Source organism: Eleutherodactylus coqui, chromosome 13 (genome assembly GCF_035609145.1).
Source record: "Eleutherodactylus coqui strain aEleCoq1 chromosome 13, aEleCoq1.hap1, whole genome shotgun sequence".
NCBI lineage: Eukaryota > Metazoa > Chordata > Amphibia > Anura > Eleutherodactylidae > Eleutherodactylus > Eleutherodactylus coqui.
Genome location: NC_089849.1, coordinates 950,026 through 967,849, shown reverse-complemented (window position 1 = coordinate 967,849; position 17,824 = coordinate 950,026). Strand labels below are relative to the sequence as shown.

Sequence of the window (17,824 nt, the reverse complement as noted above, 5' to 3'; positions counted from 1 at the left end):
GTAGTATCAGTAACCCCTCCAATATTGCCCATGTGGTACCCAACTAGTAACAGTGACCCTCTCCAATACTGCTCCCTTGGTACCCCACTAATTATGGTGATCCCTCCAATACTGTCCCCTTTTGTGCCCTACTAGTAACAGTGACCCCTCTAATACTGTCCCCTGTTGTGCCCCACTAGTATCAGTGACCCAATCAGAGTATGTCCCATTTATAACCCCCTCTGTTTTCTATCACTGCCCAGTTACCCCCTTACACACATTCTCCCCAGACCAAGCATCTCATGTTATATACCAACCTTTCATGCGGCACAGCATCAAACCCTTTGGTAGAGTCCAGATACACAAGATCCAGTGACTCCCCGGTCCTTGTAGAACTTACCTCCTCGTGGAAGCTGATCAGGGTGGTGTGACTGGAGCAATCTCTCATAAACCCAAATAAGGCCTAATGTCCACGGGCAGATTTGATTTCCAAAACCCACGTGGGGGCACCGCCAATCAACCAGCCATTGGAATGCATGAGCGTCCGCAAAACAGTAAAAAGCATGCGGATGTGATTTTTAATTTTTTTCCCGGTGTGCGGATCGCACACGCAGGAAGAAATCACAGCATGCTCTATTCTCCTGCGGATCCCGCAGGGACGTCTTCCATTAAAGTCGTAGTCTGTAGACGCGTTGTGGATCTGCAGGAAAGCAGGAGATTTTTTTAACAAAAGCACTGCCTATGCGCCCGGACATATCCGCCGTGCTGAAGAAAGAATATTCGACCGTGATGGAGGCGACCTGCGCCGGATCCGGAGAGGTGAGAAAATGTCCCATGGCTGCGGGCAGGCACGCATGGATTCTGCACAAAGCAGTGGAACAGACCCGCCACTATAGAGTCCGTACATTTAAGAAACAAGGGTCTGTATATGATATTAATTCCCTGGAAGGAGAATGGGAGGAATTGGGCTAAGCAGCAGCACATGTCAAACAGACTTGGGGAATAATAATAGATCACAGACTGAACATGAGCCCACAATGTGATGCATGAAACACAGAATAGGGTTCAACCCACCACATGTATATGGTTGAAAATGGACAGGTATGATCCAAAAGGATGCAGAGAAACTTGAAGCCCTGAACTATGCTAGTGTTATTAGACCACACTGGTATCGATCTGATGACCTGGTTGCCAGGAGCCAAATTGGTAGATATGGAAGCCCATGATGAGAAGATTGCTAGTAGTATCTATGAATAGCGCGAGGCACTTCATGTTATACCAAGACGCTTCTCATGAAAACTCAAGGGAGTTTTGTTTAATTGAAGACATTGCAAGTTGTTATACAGAAAGAGAAGAGGGCGTTATCATACAAAGGTTACAAAGACTATTGATCAGAAGGCTTATTGACATCTGCTGAGAAAAACAGTCCCAAAGGTCTTAAGGCTCACCTAGATAAGGAAATCACCAAGAGGCTCACCTAGATAAGGAAATCACTGAGAGGCTCACCTAGACAAGCTGCAGTCAGGGTATTGTTATCTCATTATAGTCTATTTCTGCCAAATCTGTATGTCTTGAAGTTAATATAGTTTAGTATTACTGTCTTTCTGTTTAACTTCCCTTATCTTATTATTCTTAATTCCAGCTCGACATAACATAGGTTTTAGTTTCTATGTAAGGTTCAATAGTCCAGTCAAGATAGAAATACATACACTTATTGCATTCTTAAACTTAACAGTTTATGTGCCATGACACTAGCATTGTTAAAAGCTGCAGCCTGTGCACACTGACGTGTTTCGGGAGAAGGTCTGCCTTAGTCATAGGCAGCATACTGAACAAATGACATCATGTGTGCAGATGACCCCCCTCAGGTGTGAACTTAACCCCCTGTGCATCAAGCATAGGAACAGGCCATTGGTATATGTGAAGCGAGACATTATCGTGGTATGAGCCCTTGGTCGTACTTGTATTCAACTTTAGGCCGCATTCGCATGGGTGGGGCGGAATCTGGCCCTGGCAGCAGCGGCGTCCGCAGGTACCTGCTTTACTTGATCTTCGTTTGTACTGCGGATGGGCCGCACGGCTCACTGTCAGACAAGCGCACCACAGATTTTTTTTCCTGCTTTTCCCGCAGAATCAGCAATGTCAATTGCAGATGGGCTACGAGTCGGCCGATTTCCATTGACTTCAATGGATGCTGTCTGTGCGAGAACCGCAGTCAAATGGAGCATGCTGCGATTTTTCATCCACGAGTGGGAACTGCAGTCGGTCTCCGCTCGTGTGCATGAACAATCGTTTTTCCATAGCAGGCTATGGAGGGGTATTGCTGCAGAGACAGTCGCCCAGATCCGCTCATGAGGCCTAAAGCACGGAAAGGGCCTTCATGTATGACAGAGGCTCCCGTCTGGTATGACATACCGTGCATGGATGGGACAGAGCATTGAGGTATATAAAGCAGAATACAGCAGTGATCGAAGCGGGGACAGAAGAGACGCCACAATATATCCACCGCTTCTAGCTCTTCTTTTTTCCCTTTCCTTCCCTCTTCTCTTGCCTTTGCATGGGTGCGATGGGCAGTTGTGGGTCATCACTGTACTGAAGCGTGTGGAAGCCCCTATGTACATCTCACAGCACGAGATCATGCCATACTGCATACAAAAAGACCCCTCAGGTGTAGACTTTGACCCCCTATGTCATAAACATGAATGCGGCACCTAGTCGGGAATGTAGAGCAAACCCTTGGGAGTCCTGGGGTTCAACTTCAGGATCCAAAAAGCTCTCTTGCCAGTTGCCTCCTCTTGTGGGTTTGAAGCCCCTTTGTATGCCGATTACCTGTGTGTAATGTGGCCAGCGGGCTCCGCAGCGCCGATAGGGACCGGCCTCCTCTATTGGGAATGTGTTCTGCAATCCGTGTTGTCAGTTTCCTGGAAGCGCACCCCACATAATGTACCCGACGTAAACTGCAACAATCCGGTAGATCCCATGGGTGGCACTGCAGCTGGTGAACGGGTGAATGTGGTATTTAGGGTCATTGGTGTGTAGCATGCTCTTACACAGACTACACCGAGAGCAGCCCTTTGGATGGAACCCATTGGGATTGGATACGTTTATTGCTAGCACCACAAACTGAATGCCGCTGCCCGGGATGTGAGCAGGAAGTATTCTGGTCACAGAATGGCTAGATTATTACGAACTCGCTTAACAAGAGCAGAGAAACGACCGGAGTGAGGAGTGGGGAAACCCGGGGTGACCGCCCTCAATGCGCTCCTATTGTGTGACAGATATCCCTGGCCTTCTTGTCTGACGGGGGTGTGCTGGGTAACCCCGTCGTCGGAACCTGTTAGTCATAGTTTGAGCTTCCTGCATGTAATCTGCTGGTTGTGAACGGGCCCTTGTGGCCCCAATGAATAATTCTCTTTCACTAATTGTCATTTAGATAATGGAAAAACCTTTTGTGAAGAAGATCTGGAATCCGATATTCTGACCTCATCCATAGGTCATCCATAACTCACAATATTGTCCACAGAAATATCTTCCCACCAAGCCACATACAATGGGACATCCAGAGAGTTGTAAATCAAGTAGTCCCCATTCTGAAGTATCCTGTAGGTCACAAGAATAACTGCTGAAAGTGTCCAAATGATCTGTGATGGCAAGCTGGGCCTCATGGTGCGGCATGGAGAGTATGGAGCCCGGACGGCACAAGGGGCCCCTGTAACATTCCTTCCATTGCAATTGGTCCAGAACCTGTAAAACAAATGTAATGTCCTTAAAGGGGTTGTCCCGCGGTAGCAAGTGGGTCTATACACTTCTGTATGGCCATATTAATGCACTTTGTAATGTACATCGTGCATTAATTATGAGCCATACAGAAGTTATTCACTTACCCCCTCCGTTGCTGGCGTCCCCGTCGCCATGGATCCGTCTAATTTCGCTGTCTTCTGGCGTTTTTAGACGCGCTTGCGCAGTCCGGTCTTCTGCCTTGTGAATGGGGCCGCTCGTGTCGGAGAGCTGGTCACCGCGTCGTCATCGTAGCTCCGCCCAGTCACGTGTGCCGATTCCAGCCAATCAGGAGGCTGGAATCGGCAATGGACCACACAGAGCCCACGGTGCACCATGGGAGAAGACCCACGGTGCATCGTGGGTGAAGATCCCGGCGGCCATCTTGGAGAAGGAAGAAAGAAGTCGTCGCACAGCGGGGATTCGGGTAAGTAATATATATATATTTTTTTAACCCATCCCTTGGGTTTGTCTCGCGCCGAACGGGGGGTCTATTGAGAAAAAAAAAAAAGTTTCGGCGCGAGACAACCCCTTTAAGGAAGCCTGGAACTTGGGTGACCAGCGGCTGGAGCCGCGTATCCAGCCAAAGAAGGAAACCCTGCTAGCAATGATGGTCTAAGGTTGGAAGGAAAATGGTCTGTGTAAATTTTGGGGAGGGCGTTAAAAATAGGACAAATAGGATGGTCTTCACCAAAATATTTTAGCTGTTTCGGGCTAATTACTGAAAGAGTGAGACCCCTAGTGAGACCCCTAGTGAGACCCCTAGTGAGACCCCTAGTGAGACTCCTAGTGAGACTCCTAGTGAGACTCCTAGTGAGACCCCTAGTGAGACCCCTAGTGAGACCCCTAGTGAGACCCCTAGTGAGACTCCTAGTGAGAAGGTTGTCTAGATCCCTGGATCAAGAGGTAGTGCAGAACCGGGCTAAGGAGGATCAAAAATCGATAAATTTGCTGGGCACGGATGAAATACACCCAAGAGTTCTAAGGGAACGAAGTGATGTAATAGACAGACCGCTATTTCTTATATTTATGGACACTATAGAGACCAGGGTTGTACCACTGGATTGGCGTATTACCAGTGTGGTTCCAATATACAAAAAGGGGACCAAAAGAGAGCCTGGTAACTACAGGCCAGTAAGTCTCACTTCAGTAACTAGAAAAATATTTGAGGGGTTTCTGAGAGACGCCATCCTAAAATACCTCAAGGAGAACAACAGGATAACTCCTCACCAGCACGGATTCATGAAGGGTCGATCATGTCAGACCAATCTGATCAGCTTCTACGATGAAGTAAGCTCTAGGCTGGACCGGGGGGAGTCTATTGATCTCGTATATCTGGACTTCTCTAAAGCATGAATGAACTCTGGCAGAGAATAAAATGAGCCGCAGACAGATATGAAGTACCTCAGGTCCCTGGGAATGATTAGGTCCTGAAATAAACTATACTTGGCAAACTTCAACGATACAAGGCACAATTTAGAGCAAGGACAGTGCAGGAAAGCAACAGACTTGAACAGTAAAACTTTCACCCGGTGATCCAGACTTCAGAACAGAATGGGTGTACCTCTACACTGTGATCCACTCGATCACTGCGTAGGAAATTATCACATAGACAGTACCTCTGTACTGGGCCTTGACCAGCACTCACGGTTGCTCCCGCTCTGCTTAGGTGAGGCTTACTCCTTCCTCTTCACATGCACATTTAAGCCGAAAAACCTCTCCTCCTCCTCCATGCTTCACTACACGAGGGCTAAAGGTGCCCCCATGTAGCTGGACCTCCTGACTCCGCCTCCAGAAGACATGAACCCTATTCCCGCTCTCAAACACTCACTTTTATAGCCTCTCTCATACCATGTCCAGGACATAAACGGATACATTTAAGACAGTCTCCAGGCTTTGCAGACATTAACCTCTCACTTGCTGCAGCTGTGCAATACACATAACAGAATGACGAGACAGTTTTGCACAGAGCATCTACATAAGACATGACATGTATGACTTTATAGAGGGGGCCAGAAATGGATATACTGGGCCACTACATTATCTTAACAAACTGAGTGATAATCGTCACGTGTAAATGGGCCATAACTCCGCCCCTAATTACTCGACTTTGCAAAGCAGCGGAAACTGCAACCCACAAGCGGACTAACAATATACTCCCTCCGCACAATGTATGAGCGAAAAGATGACAAACACAAGTAAAGAAATGCAAATAAAATCGGACTGATGCTGACACTTAGAATGGCGCTGGCACGCCCCATCATGTATCCTTTATGTATCTGTAGTACTTCTGGATGAGTTCGTGCCCCCCTCAGTACGGCCAGCGCCTGCGCCACACAGGCAATCCTCACTTGTATGTGGTAGGCTCCACTCAGAGCCGCTGCTGCAGATCTGGCAGATAAAGAGCGTGCTGCGCTGTATGATGTCATACAGGAAAGTGCCAGAAACCCCCCAAAAACATTACAATGAATGGGGTCCGCTTTACATCATTTGGTTCCGGCATTTTCAGTGTTCAGCTCTGGTGCCGAAGAACAGAAGCAGACTGGAGCTGCAGGGCACAGATGTGAATGGCGCCTAATGCCCTCAGTTCGTGCGCTCGTTAGTTGATGTAGTCATCAGGTTAAACGTTCTGTGACTAATGAGCCTCTCTCTGTTTTTGTTGCAGATTCTGGCAATCATTTCTATCCTCTTCATCGTCTTATCTACAATTGCCTTGTCACTAAACACACTTCCAGAACTACAAGGTCTAGACGAGTTTGGGCAAACAACAGACAACCCCCAGTTGGCACACGTGGAGGCAGTCTGCATAGCGTGGTTTACCATGGAGTACCTGCTGCGATTCTTGTCATCACCTAACAAATGGAAGTTTTTTAAGGGACCTCTTAATGTCATTGATCTATTAGCGATCCTCCCGTACTACGTTACCATATTCCTCACAGAATCAAACAAAAGTGTACTTCAGTTCCAGAACGTCCGGCGGGTGGTGCAGATTTTCCGTATCATGAGGATACTGCGAATCCTGAAGCTGGCCAGACATTCAACAGGGCTGCAGTCTTTAGGGTTCACGCTACGAAGGAGCTACAATGAACTTGGACTTCTCATTCTGTTCCTAGCCATGGGAATCATGATCTTTTCAAGTCTGGTTTTCTTTGCAGAAAAGGATGAGGACGATACAAAATTCAAAAGTATTCCAGCATCCTTCTGGTGGGCAACCATCACCATGACCACGGTGGGATATGGTGACATCTACCCAAAGACTCTTCTGGGTAAGATTGTGGGAGGATTGTGCTGCATTGCCGGGGTGCTGGTGATCGCTCTTCCCATTCCAATCATCGTAAACAATTTCTCCGAGTTCTACAAAGAACAGAAACGTCAGGAAAAAGCCATTAAACGACGAGAAGCTCTGGAAAGGGCTAAACGAAATGGCAGCATTGTCTCCATGAACATGAAAGACGCCTTTGGCCGCAGCATAGAACTGATGGACGTTGTGATGGAAAAGACCGAAGATGGGATGGGGAAGAGAGAGAAGCTGCAGGATAACCATTTAACCCCCAGCAAGTGGAAATGGACAAAGAGAACCTTGTCCGAGACCAGTTCTAACAAGTCTTTCGATGCAAAGGAACAAGGCTCTCCGGAGAAGACTCGCTCTTGTTCCAGTCCACAACATCTCAATGTTCAGCAGCTGGAGGATATGTACAGCAAGATGGCAAAAACTCAATCCCAGCCCATCCTTAACTCTAAAGACTCCAACCCATCCGGCAAACTGACAGAAGAACTGGAAATGGAAGGCCTTCCCTGCCCCGCTGTGCCACTGCTCACTACTCACAAGGAGGGCATCAATGATATGAGGAGCATGTCCAGTATAGACAGCTTTATAAGTTGCACTGCTGACTTCCCAGATTCTAGTAGATTCTCTTATAGTCCAATGGCAATTCTGCCATATAAAACCAACCTACATTCAGGGCAGGACACACCGAGTGATAGGCCCCTGTCCATGGATGTGAGTGGTGAAAGCTTCGCCCAAATCAGTCCAAGAACCGACAGGAATCGCCATTCGGCATATATATTGGAGAGTCCAAAAAGTCTTGTCAAAGTGAAAAACCCTCTCATGCTAAGATCTCTAAAGGTCAACTTTTTGGAAGGTGACACAAGGACAATCATACCTCCACAGAACATAATGAGCCCTACCGAGCACAGGCCAGGGCAGGTAAAGTTAGACAGCTCTTATTTCTCTGAGCAATCCATTCGTAGTCCTGAAACATCTCAGTACACGACGGCGAGCGCGCGAACGCCTTCCAGATCCCCTGAGAAACGTATGGCAATAGCTTTCACTTTTCATGATGCTAATGTAAATAAGTACATAGATGCTGACACAGATGATGAGGGTCAGCTGCTTGATGGCTTAGATTCCAGTCCTTCCAAACAGTTTCTGGGCACTATGAGTCCAAACTATAACATAACCAACAGTGGTCACCGAAAGCAAAGGGACCCTCTCCACAGAACAGAGAAGAATCACCTGGAGAGCGTCGCACTAGCGAGCTCCGCACGTTTCCTTGGACACAACTGCATATATTCCACAGAAGGGATTACTGGAAATAGTCGGGGGATTATGCAGCCTGTCAAGATGGACAACCATATTTCCCCAGAGGTCCATGTGTTACCGGGTGGAGGAGGACGTTCACACACACACGAGCCCCGGATGTGACACAGGGAGGAATGATCATACATGCACCATGAGCTTCTGCATGGCCTCCTCTTGCACTGACAACTCGGATTGATTTGATCTCCTTTACTGGACTTGTTTCTAGAAAGCCATTGTGACCAAAAAACAAAATCACGTAATTCAGATGTCCTGCTTTTTATGTCATTGTACACTGCATTTGTTTGTGATGGAGGGGCCTGTCAATAAGGCTTCTCAGTGTGGTCAGTGGCCACCACGTTTCTGGGGAGCAGGTGGCTGAGCTCTTCCAGTCTCTCGCTCGATGTCAGTTGCACCAGTCGTCACCACTGGCAGGAGATTGTTCGCGCATTGGCCTCATTCTAGCTGTTTGCTATCATTCAGCGTTTCTATTGGCGCATCCTAAAGTGTTCTAGAGGGTCCTCACACCTTCTGTAGCTGCACGAATCTTTCATTTCTGGGGAGGTCTTTTCTTTTGTCCATGCTGGAGAAGCCTCAGCCCTTTAATTTGTGCCTCTATGTTTTTTGTAAGGAGTAACTGCTAGGAGGGGCCCCGAGGTGTCGGCCATGATGTGGGGGGTCCTTGAGCTTCTGGTACACGGTGGGTTCTGCGACTCTCACACAAACACCTCCAGTTTTCCTTTACTTTAAAGTGCAGCTAAATTCTTTATAGTGCAGTGAAAGTGAGGTGCACATGCCCGGTCCAAGGGATTCTGGGTAATGATGGCGGATGTGTCCAGGGTCCGGTCTATGTACTGCGGAGCACTATGAAACAAGAAGGTACTGAGCACCAGATGAAATCTCCAATGGAAGTCTGTGGCTCACGTATCTTCCCTGAACTTATATCCGACTCTCCAGGAGCATTGGGCCAGGTCCCATAGTGTACTGCCCTTTGATGCAATCCATTGTGGGTAATAATGTGCTACTGCCCTGAGGGATGAGCTCTCCAGACAGAGGTGCCAGGGTGCACCCTTAACCAGGGTTAGTGATTCCTGCCCCAGAGCGGACGTCTTCCAGTCTGATGTGGTGCCTCCATTGCAGAGGTCTCAGTGGCCCACCATTACTACAGCGTCCAATTGTCTGTACAAAGAAATGGCACCCTAGTCAGTGGCCCATCCCATCTGCCTCGGTCGGCTTGTAGGACCATTAGGAAAGCTTGTGTGGAATATGGAATCATTCAGCGCCAAACTTGGCAACAACTCAGAGGCGACAGTGAGATGATTGGTGGGAGTCCTGCACATCCAACCAAAGCACGCAAGTCACGACACAGAGGATGGAGGGGCAGGGTTAACGGTCACACAGATGATGGAGGGCTGAGACCAGCAGTCACACAGAGGAGGGGTTACAGGTCACACAGAGGATGGAGAAGTGAGGTTAGAGGTCACATAGAGGATGCAGAGGCAGGACCAGCAGTCACACGTAGGATGGAACGGTGGGGTTAGAGGTCACAAAGAGGACGGAGGGATGGGACCAATAGTCACACAGAGGAGGGGTTACAGCTCACACAGAGGATAGAGAGGCAGGGTTAGAGGTCACAGAGGATGGAGGGGTGGGACCAGCAGAGGAAGGGGTTACAGGTCGCACAGAGGATGGAGAGATGGGGTTAGAGGTCACACAGAGGATGGAGGGGTGGGACCCACAGAGGAGGGGTTACAGGTCACACAGGGGATGGAGAGACGGGGTTAAAGGTCACACAGGATGAAAAGGTTGTGTTACAGGTCACACAGGATAGAGAGCCAGGGTTAGAGGTCACACAGAGGATGGAGAGCCGGGGTTAAAGGTCACACAGAGGATGAAGAGCCAGGGTTAAAGGTCACACAGAGGATGAAGAGCCAGGGTTAAAGGTCACACAGAGGATGGAGGAGTGGGGCCCACGGTCACACAGAGGAGGGGTTACAGGTCGCACAGAGGATGGAGGGATGGGGTTAAAGGCCACAAAGAGGATGGAAAGGTTGTGTTACAGGTCACAGGATGGAGGGGTGGGACCAATAGTCATAAAGAGGAGGGGTTACAGGTCACACAGAGGATGAAGAGGCGGGGTTAGAGGTCATACAGAGGATGGAGTCGCTGTTAGAGTTCACTCAGGACGGAGGGCAGGGACCAACAGTCACACAGAGGATGAATAGGAGGGGGTAGAGGTCACACAGGATGAAGGGTTGAGAACAGCAGTCAAACCCAATAAATGGTGCAAGCGGTCACCAGAGAGAGGGCGCTCCAGTATTCACATAGAGGAGCAGATTTGGTGGTCAAACAGGAGATGAAGGAGCAGGGTGACTTGTCACGGAGGAAGGAGCTAAGTCACACAAAGGGGTTGGGCTCCAAGGATGGAGGGACGCGGCTAGAAGTCACAAAGAGCAGACAGTTGGTTCCCAATCCCTTCCAGATAATCGGGTTGCTCAGTCCAAGCAGCCGGAGTGACAAATGGTCTTTTTCCAGTCCTTCAGATTTTCTTGAATCTAGATGTGTTGTTACATTGTGTCGCCAACATGGCTGCTGACATACGTGATGTTGGGAAATCATTTAACGTCACAACGCAGAGGACATCCGACTGATGCAACTCTCCTTGTAGATGTCGGGCCCCATGCGGAGCCCCAGAGCGGGCTGCTGTAGTCGGCAATGTGTAACGGCTCCTCGGACCTCAATGATGTCAGTGAATCCATGGCTTGTGACGGAGGGCGGCTCCTCGGGGTGTTATTAGCCAGGAGTCTGCGGTCTGGGTGCAGTTGCATGCGGCCCCTGAGGCTTAGACCAGTACTATAGAGGAAGTATTGGGGTTGGGGCCCGGACTTTACTTTCCGCCTCTGGGGGGCCCCACCAGCAGTTAGTTTGGTTTTCTGACAACAGTTCTTTAGTGTGAAATGTTCCATTTCTGGTTGTTTCTGAGTCCCTCGCTGTGTGGTCCGACATCCTCCGGAGAACATGGACTCATCCCCTGGACTGCAGCGCTGGAGGGAGGGTCTCATGACGGGACTGTTATCATCAATATATGCAATATGTGTCCGTGTTTGCGTTGGTCAGACGTGTCCAGGGCGCTTCGACTGCTCGATTTTTTTAATTTCCTTTTTGTGGAGAATGGAATCCATGTCCTTGTAATGTTTAATAATATTAAGTGACTAACGAGGCTCCGTCTGATCATTACCGGAGGCTGGGGGGGGGTCACACAATGCACGAGACATGGGGAAGACCCAGCGGCTGCCAGTGCAGACACAAGCCAAGGTTACCATGTGGCTCTATATGGGATCTGCGGAATAACCCCAACTGTGACAGCAAGAAAAGGGAACGGTCAGAAAGGACCGCCAGCTCCGCCTCTGCCAGCGGCGGGCACAACTCTTCCTCCCCATACCTAGAGGAGCGTTTCTCATTGAGGACGGCACCAAATTAGTGGAGAGAGCCTTATATAGGCCATGCATGGTTCTCTGCAGAGTACCTCCACAGCGCCACTCAATGGATAGCAAGAAACCGTTCCACCTTGCCCCAGGCCTTGACAGCCAAGACCCCGACAGCCTATCTGCAGATGATGGGCCTTAACTTCTGGTGAAGACGTTGGTTTGCTTTATGTCCTTAGGGGTGGTGAAGGCTGCTGAAAAACCGAACATTGACTTATAGGGAAGTCACCTTCCAATAGGTGGCGCTGTGGTCGTACTGTTCTAGCCCCATAGATGATGGCGACAGCTCCGCCCATCATATCATTGCCCATGCTCAATACACGCGCCTATAGATGCCATAGGGGACAGATTCTGGCCCCCATTATACAGAAGAGCAATGAGAGGGTATTGAGCAGCGCCCCCAGTCTGGAGGCGCGCCCCTCATCAGTGTGCCGGCGGTTTCTACGTAGCAGCGGCTCATGAGGGTTCTGCTGCCCTGCATCACTTGTGTCTGTGAACCTTAGGCCGCTTTCACACGGGCGACCAGACCCCGCGATGCGCCGGCGCTACAAGTGGCGTGTATGTGAGGCCCGGGCCTCCTGTGCGCTCCGTCACATGAGCCAGATGTACTAGGCTGCTACATTGTGATAATAAAGTGTGTTCCCAAACTGTTTTCCACACTTCCCTATGGAGCCTTCCTTTCTGTTGCATCGCATGAACTGGCGGTTTTCATGCGATATGATGCAACCTTTACAGCAGGAAGGCGAACTGGTTGACCCTGAAATAACCCCTAGCTGCATTAAAAAAAAAGACAGGCGCCGGCTGCGCTACTGCACTTCTCTTCCCGGAGTACTACAGCAGTTGTCTGCAGTGTTCAGCCACCGCATCCTGGTTAGAGGATTCATAAATCCCGCCTCCATGAAGCACTGGCTCTGATTGGTTCTCAAGCATCACACCTCAGCCAATCACAGCCAGTGCTTCCTGGAGGTGGGATTTATGAGCCCCCCCCTAACCAGGAAGCGGTACCTGAAAACTACACACAAGTGTGCCGGAGCTTCAGAATAAGACGTGCGGCAAAGCGAACAGCGTCTCACAGGTGATGTAATGCTTGGGGGTTTGTATATAGCTAGGGTGTATTTTCAGGGTAGGGCTAATATTTCAAGCTCCTCCGAAAACAGTAATTAAGAGACGCTCAACAAAATCACAACACTGCCGTGAGAGAACACACCAGTGTCGCACAGAAATCGCGGTAAGTCGCCCCTCTGAAAGAGGCCTTAGTGATGCACAAGTGAGGGCCACAAGGGGATACCCACCTACTGGGATTATTGGGGTCACCTCCCCCCAATCAACATATCTGGGAGAAGTCGATACAATGGAAATGAACTTACAGAGGATGGATGTCCTACAAACCACAATGTAGAGAACTGTATTATATACAACGCCTATAAGTTATATACTCATATATGGAGGGACAAACAGGTCAAGAGACGTTATTCTCCTTATAATGGACCTAGACATGACTACACAGGGGGCCCCTAGTACTTGTCCTAGTATATAGGGACCAGACATGACTACACAGGGGGCCCCTAGTACTTGTCCTAGTATATAGGGACCAGACATGACTACACAGGGGGCCCCTAGTACTTGTCCTAATATATAGACCAGACATGACTACACAGGGGGCCCCTAGTACTTGTCCTAGTATATAGGGACCAGACATGACTACACAGGGGGCCCCTAGTACTTGTCCTAGTATATAGGGACCAGACATGACTACACAGGGGGCCCCTAGTACTTGTCCTAGTATATAGGGACCAGACATGACTACACAGGGGGCCCCTAGTACTTGTCCTAGTATATAGGGAACAGACATGACTACACAGGGGGCCCCTAGTACTTGTCCTAGTATATAGGGAACAGACATAACTACACAGGGCACCCTTAGTACTTGTCCTAATATATATAGACCAGACATGACTACACAGGGCACCCTTAGTACTTGTCCTAATATATAGGGACCAGACATGACTACACAGGACACCCTTAGTACTTGTCCTAATATATAGGGACCAGACATGACTACACAGGGGCCCTTAGTACTTGTCCTAATATATAGACCAGACATGACTACACAGGGGGCCCCTAGTACTTGTCCTAATATATAGACCAGACATGACTACACAGGGGGCCCCTAGTACTTGTCCTAGTATATAGGGACCAGACATGACTACACAGGGGGCCCCTAGTACTTGTCCTAGTATATAGGGACCAGACATGACTACACAGGGGGCCCCTAGTACTTGTCCTAGTATATAGGGACCAGACATGACTACACAGGGGGCCCCTAGTACTTGTCCTAATATATAGACCAGACATGACTACACAGGGGGCCCCTAGTACTTGTCCTAGTATATAGGGACCAGACATGACTACACAGGGGGCCCCTAGTACTTGTCCTAGTATATAGGGACCAGACATGACTACACAGGGGGCCCCTAGTACTTGTCCTAGTATATAGGGACCAGACATGACTACACAGGGGGCCCCTAGTACTTGTCCTAGTATATAGGGACCAGACATGACTACACAGGGGGCCCCTAGTACTTGTCCTAGTATATAGGGAACAGACATAACTACACAGGACACCCTTAGTACTTGTCCTAATATATAGGGACCAGACATGACTACACAGGGGCCCTTAGTACTTGTCCTAATATATAGACCAGACATGACTACACAGGGGGCCCCTAGTACTTGTCCTAATATATAGACCAGACATGACTACACAGGGGGCCCCTAGTACTTGTCCTAGTATATAGGGACCAGACATGACTACACAGGGGGCCCCTAGTACTTGTCCTAGTATATAGGGAACAGACATAACTACACAGGGCACCCTTAGTACTTGTCCTAATATATAGGGACCAGACATGACTACACAGGGGGCCCTTAGTACTTGTCCTAATATATAGACCAGACATGACTACACAGGACACCCTTAGTACTTGTCCTAATATATAGGGACCAGACATGACTACACAGGGCACCCTTAGTACTTGTCCTAATATATAGGGACCAGACATGACTACACAGGGGGCCCCTAGTACTTGTCCTAGTATATAGGGACCAGACATGACTACACAGGGCACCCTTAGTACTTGTCCTAATATATAGACCAGACATGGCTACACAGGGCACCCTTAGTACTTGTCCTTATATATAGGAACCAGACATGACTACACAGGGCACCCTTAGTACTTGTCCTAATATATAGGGACCAGACATGACTACACAGGGCACCCTTAGTACTTGTCCTAATATATAGACCAGACATGACTACACAGGACACCCTTAGTACTTGTCCTAATATATAGGGACCAGACATGACTACACAGGGCACCCTTAGTACTTGTCCTAATATATAGGGACCAGACATGACTACACAGGGGGCACCTAGTACTTGTCCTAGTATATAGGGACCAGACATGACTACACAGGGGGCCCTTAGTACTTGTCCTAATATATAGACCAGACATGACTACACAGGACACCCTTAGTACTTGTCCTTATATATAGGGACCAGACATGACTACACAGGACACCCTTAGTACTTGTCCTAATATATAGGAGACCAGACATGATTACACAGGGCACCCTTAGTACTTGTTCTAATATATAGGGACCAGACATGGCTACACAGGACACCCTTAGTACTTGTCCTAATATATAGACCAGACATGACTACACAGGACACCCTTAGTATTTGTCCTAATATATAGACCAGACATGACTACACAGGACACCCTTAGTACTTGTCCTAATATATAGTCACCAGACATGACTACACAGGGCACCCTTAGTACTTGTCCTAATATATAGGGACCAGACATGACTACACAGGGCACCCTTAGTACTTGTCCTAATATATAGACCAGACATGATAACACAGGACACCCTTAGTATTTGTCCTAATATATAGACCAGACATGACTACACAGGGCACCCTTAGTACTTGTCCTAATATATAGGGAACCAGACATGACTACACAGGACACCCTTAGTACTTGTCCTAATATATAGGGACCCAGACATGACTACACAGGGCACCCTTAGTACTTGTCCTAATATATAGGGACCAGACATGACTACACAGGACACCCTTAGTACTTGTCCTAATATATAGGGACCAGACATGACTACAGAGGGCACCCTTAGTACTTGTCCTAATATATAGACCAGACATGACTACACAGGGCACCCTTAGTACTTGTCCTAATATATAGGGACCAGACATGACTACACAGGACACCCTTAGTACTTGTCCTAATATATAGGGGACCAGACATGACTACACAGGACACCCTTAGTACTTGTCCTAATATATAGGGGACCAGACATGACTACACAGGACACCCTTAGTACTTGTCCTAATATATAGGGGACCAGACATGACTACACAGGACACCCTTAGTACTTGTCCTAATATATAGGGACCCAGACATGACTACACAGGGCACCCTTAGTACTTGTCCTAATATATAGGGACCAGACATGACTACACAGGGCACCCTTAGTACTTGTCCTAATATACATACCAGACATGACTACACAGGGCACCCTTAGTACTTGTCCTAATATATAGGGACCAGACATGACTACATAGGACACCCTTAGTACTTGTCCTAATATATAGGGACCAGACACGACTACACAGGGCACCCTTAGTACTTGTCCTAATATATAGGGACCAGACATGACTACACAGGACACCCTTAGTACTTGTCCTAATATACAGGAGACCAGACATGACTACACAGGGCACCCTTAGTACTTGTCCTAATATACATACCAGACATGACTACACAGGGCACCCTTAGTACTTGTCCTAATATACATACCAGACATGACTACACAGGGCACCCTTAGTACTAGTCCTAATATATAGGGACCAGACATGACTACACAGGACACCCTTAGTACTTGTCCTAATATACATACCAGACATGACTACACAGGGCACCCTTAGTACTGGTCCTAATATATAGACCAGACATGACTACACAGGACACCCTTAGTACTGGTCCTAATATATAGACCAGACATGACTACACAGGACACCCTTAGTACTGGTCCTAATATATAGACCAGACATGACTACACAGGGCACCCTTAGTACTTGTCCTAATATATAGGGACCAGACATGACTACACAGGACACCCTTAGTACTTGTCCTAATATATAGACCAGACATGATTACACAGGACACCCTTAGTACTTGTCCTAATATATAGACCAGACATGACTACACAGGACACCCTTAGTACTTGTCCTAATATATAGGGACCAGACATGACTACACAGGGCACCCTTAGTACTTGTCCTAATATATAGACCAGACATGACTACACAGGACACCCTTAGTACTTGTCCTAATATATAGGGGACCAGACTTGACTACACAGGACACCCTTAGTACTTGTCCTAATATATAGACCAGACATGACTACACAGGGCACAATTAGTACTTGTCCTAATATATAGACCAGACATGACTACACAGGGCACCCTTAGTACTTGTCCTAATATATAGGGACCAGACATGACTACACAGGACACCCTTAGTACTTGTCCTAATATATAGGCACCAGACATGACTACACAGGACACCCTTAGTACTTGTCCTAATATATAGGGACCAGACATGACTACACAGGGCACCCTTAGTACTTGTCCTAATATATAGGGACCAGACATGACTACACAGGGCACCCTTAGTACTTGTCCTAATATATAGGGACCAGACATGACTACACAGGACACCCTTAGTACTTGTCCTAATATATAGGTACCAGACATGACTACACAGGGCACCCTTAGTACTTGTCCTAATATACATACCAGACATGACTACACGGGACACCCTTAGTACTTGTCCTAATATGTAGGGACCAGACATGACTACACAGGACACCCCTAGTACTTGTCCTAATATATAGACCAGACATGACTACACAGGACACCCTT

General features: G+C 48.1%; 1 protein-coding gene across 1 annotated transcript in view; it reads left to right on the top strand.

Annotated features, from left to right (window-relative positions):
• Nucleotides 1–10,390, top strand: part of KCNB1 (potassium voltage-gated channel subfamily B member 1) — a 192,085-nt gene extending 181,695 nt beyond the window's left edge. Inside the window, exon 2 of the mRNA XM_066587903.1 lies at nucleotides 6,422–10,390. Within this exon, the coding sequence (XP_066444000.1) occupies nucleotides 6,422–8,461 (2,040 nt within the window). The 3' untranslated portion in view covers nucleotides 8,462–10,390. The remainder of the gene's footprint in view (nucleotides 1–6,421) is intronic.
• The last annotated feature ends 7,434 nt before the right edge of the window (nucleotides 10,391–17,824 follow it).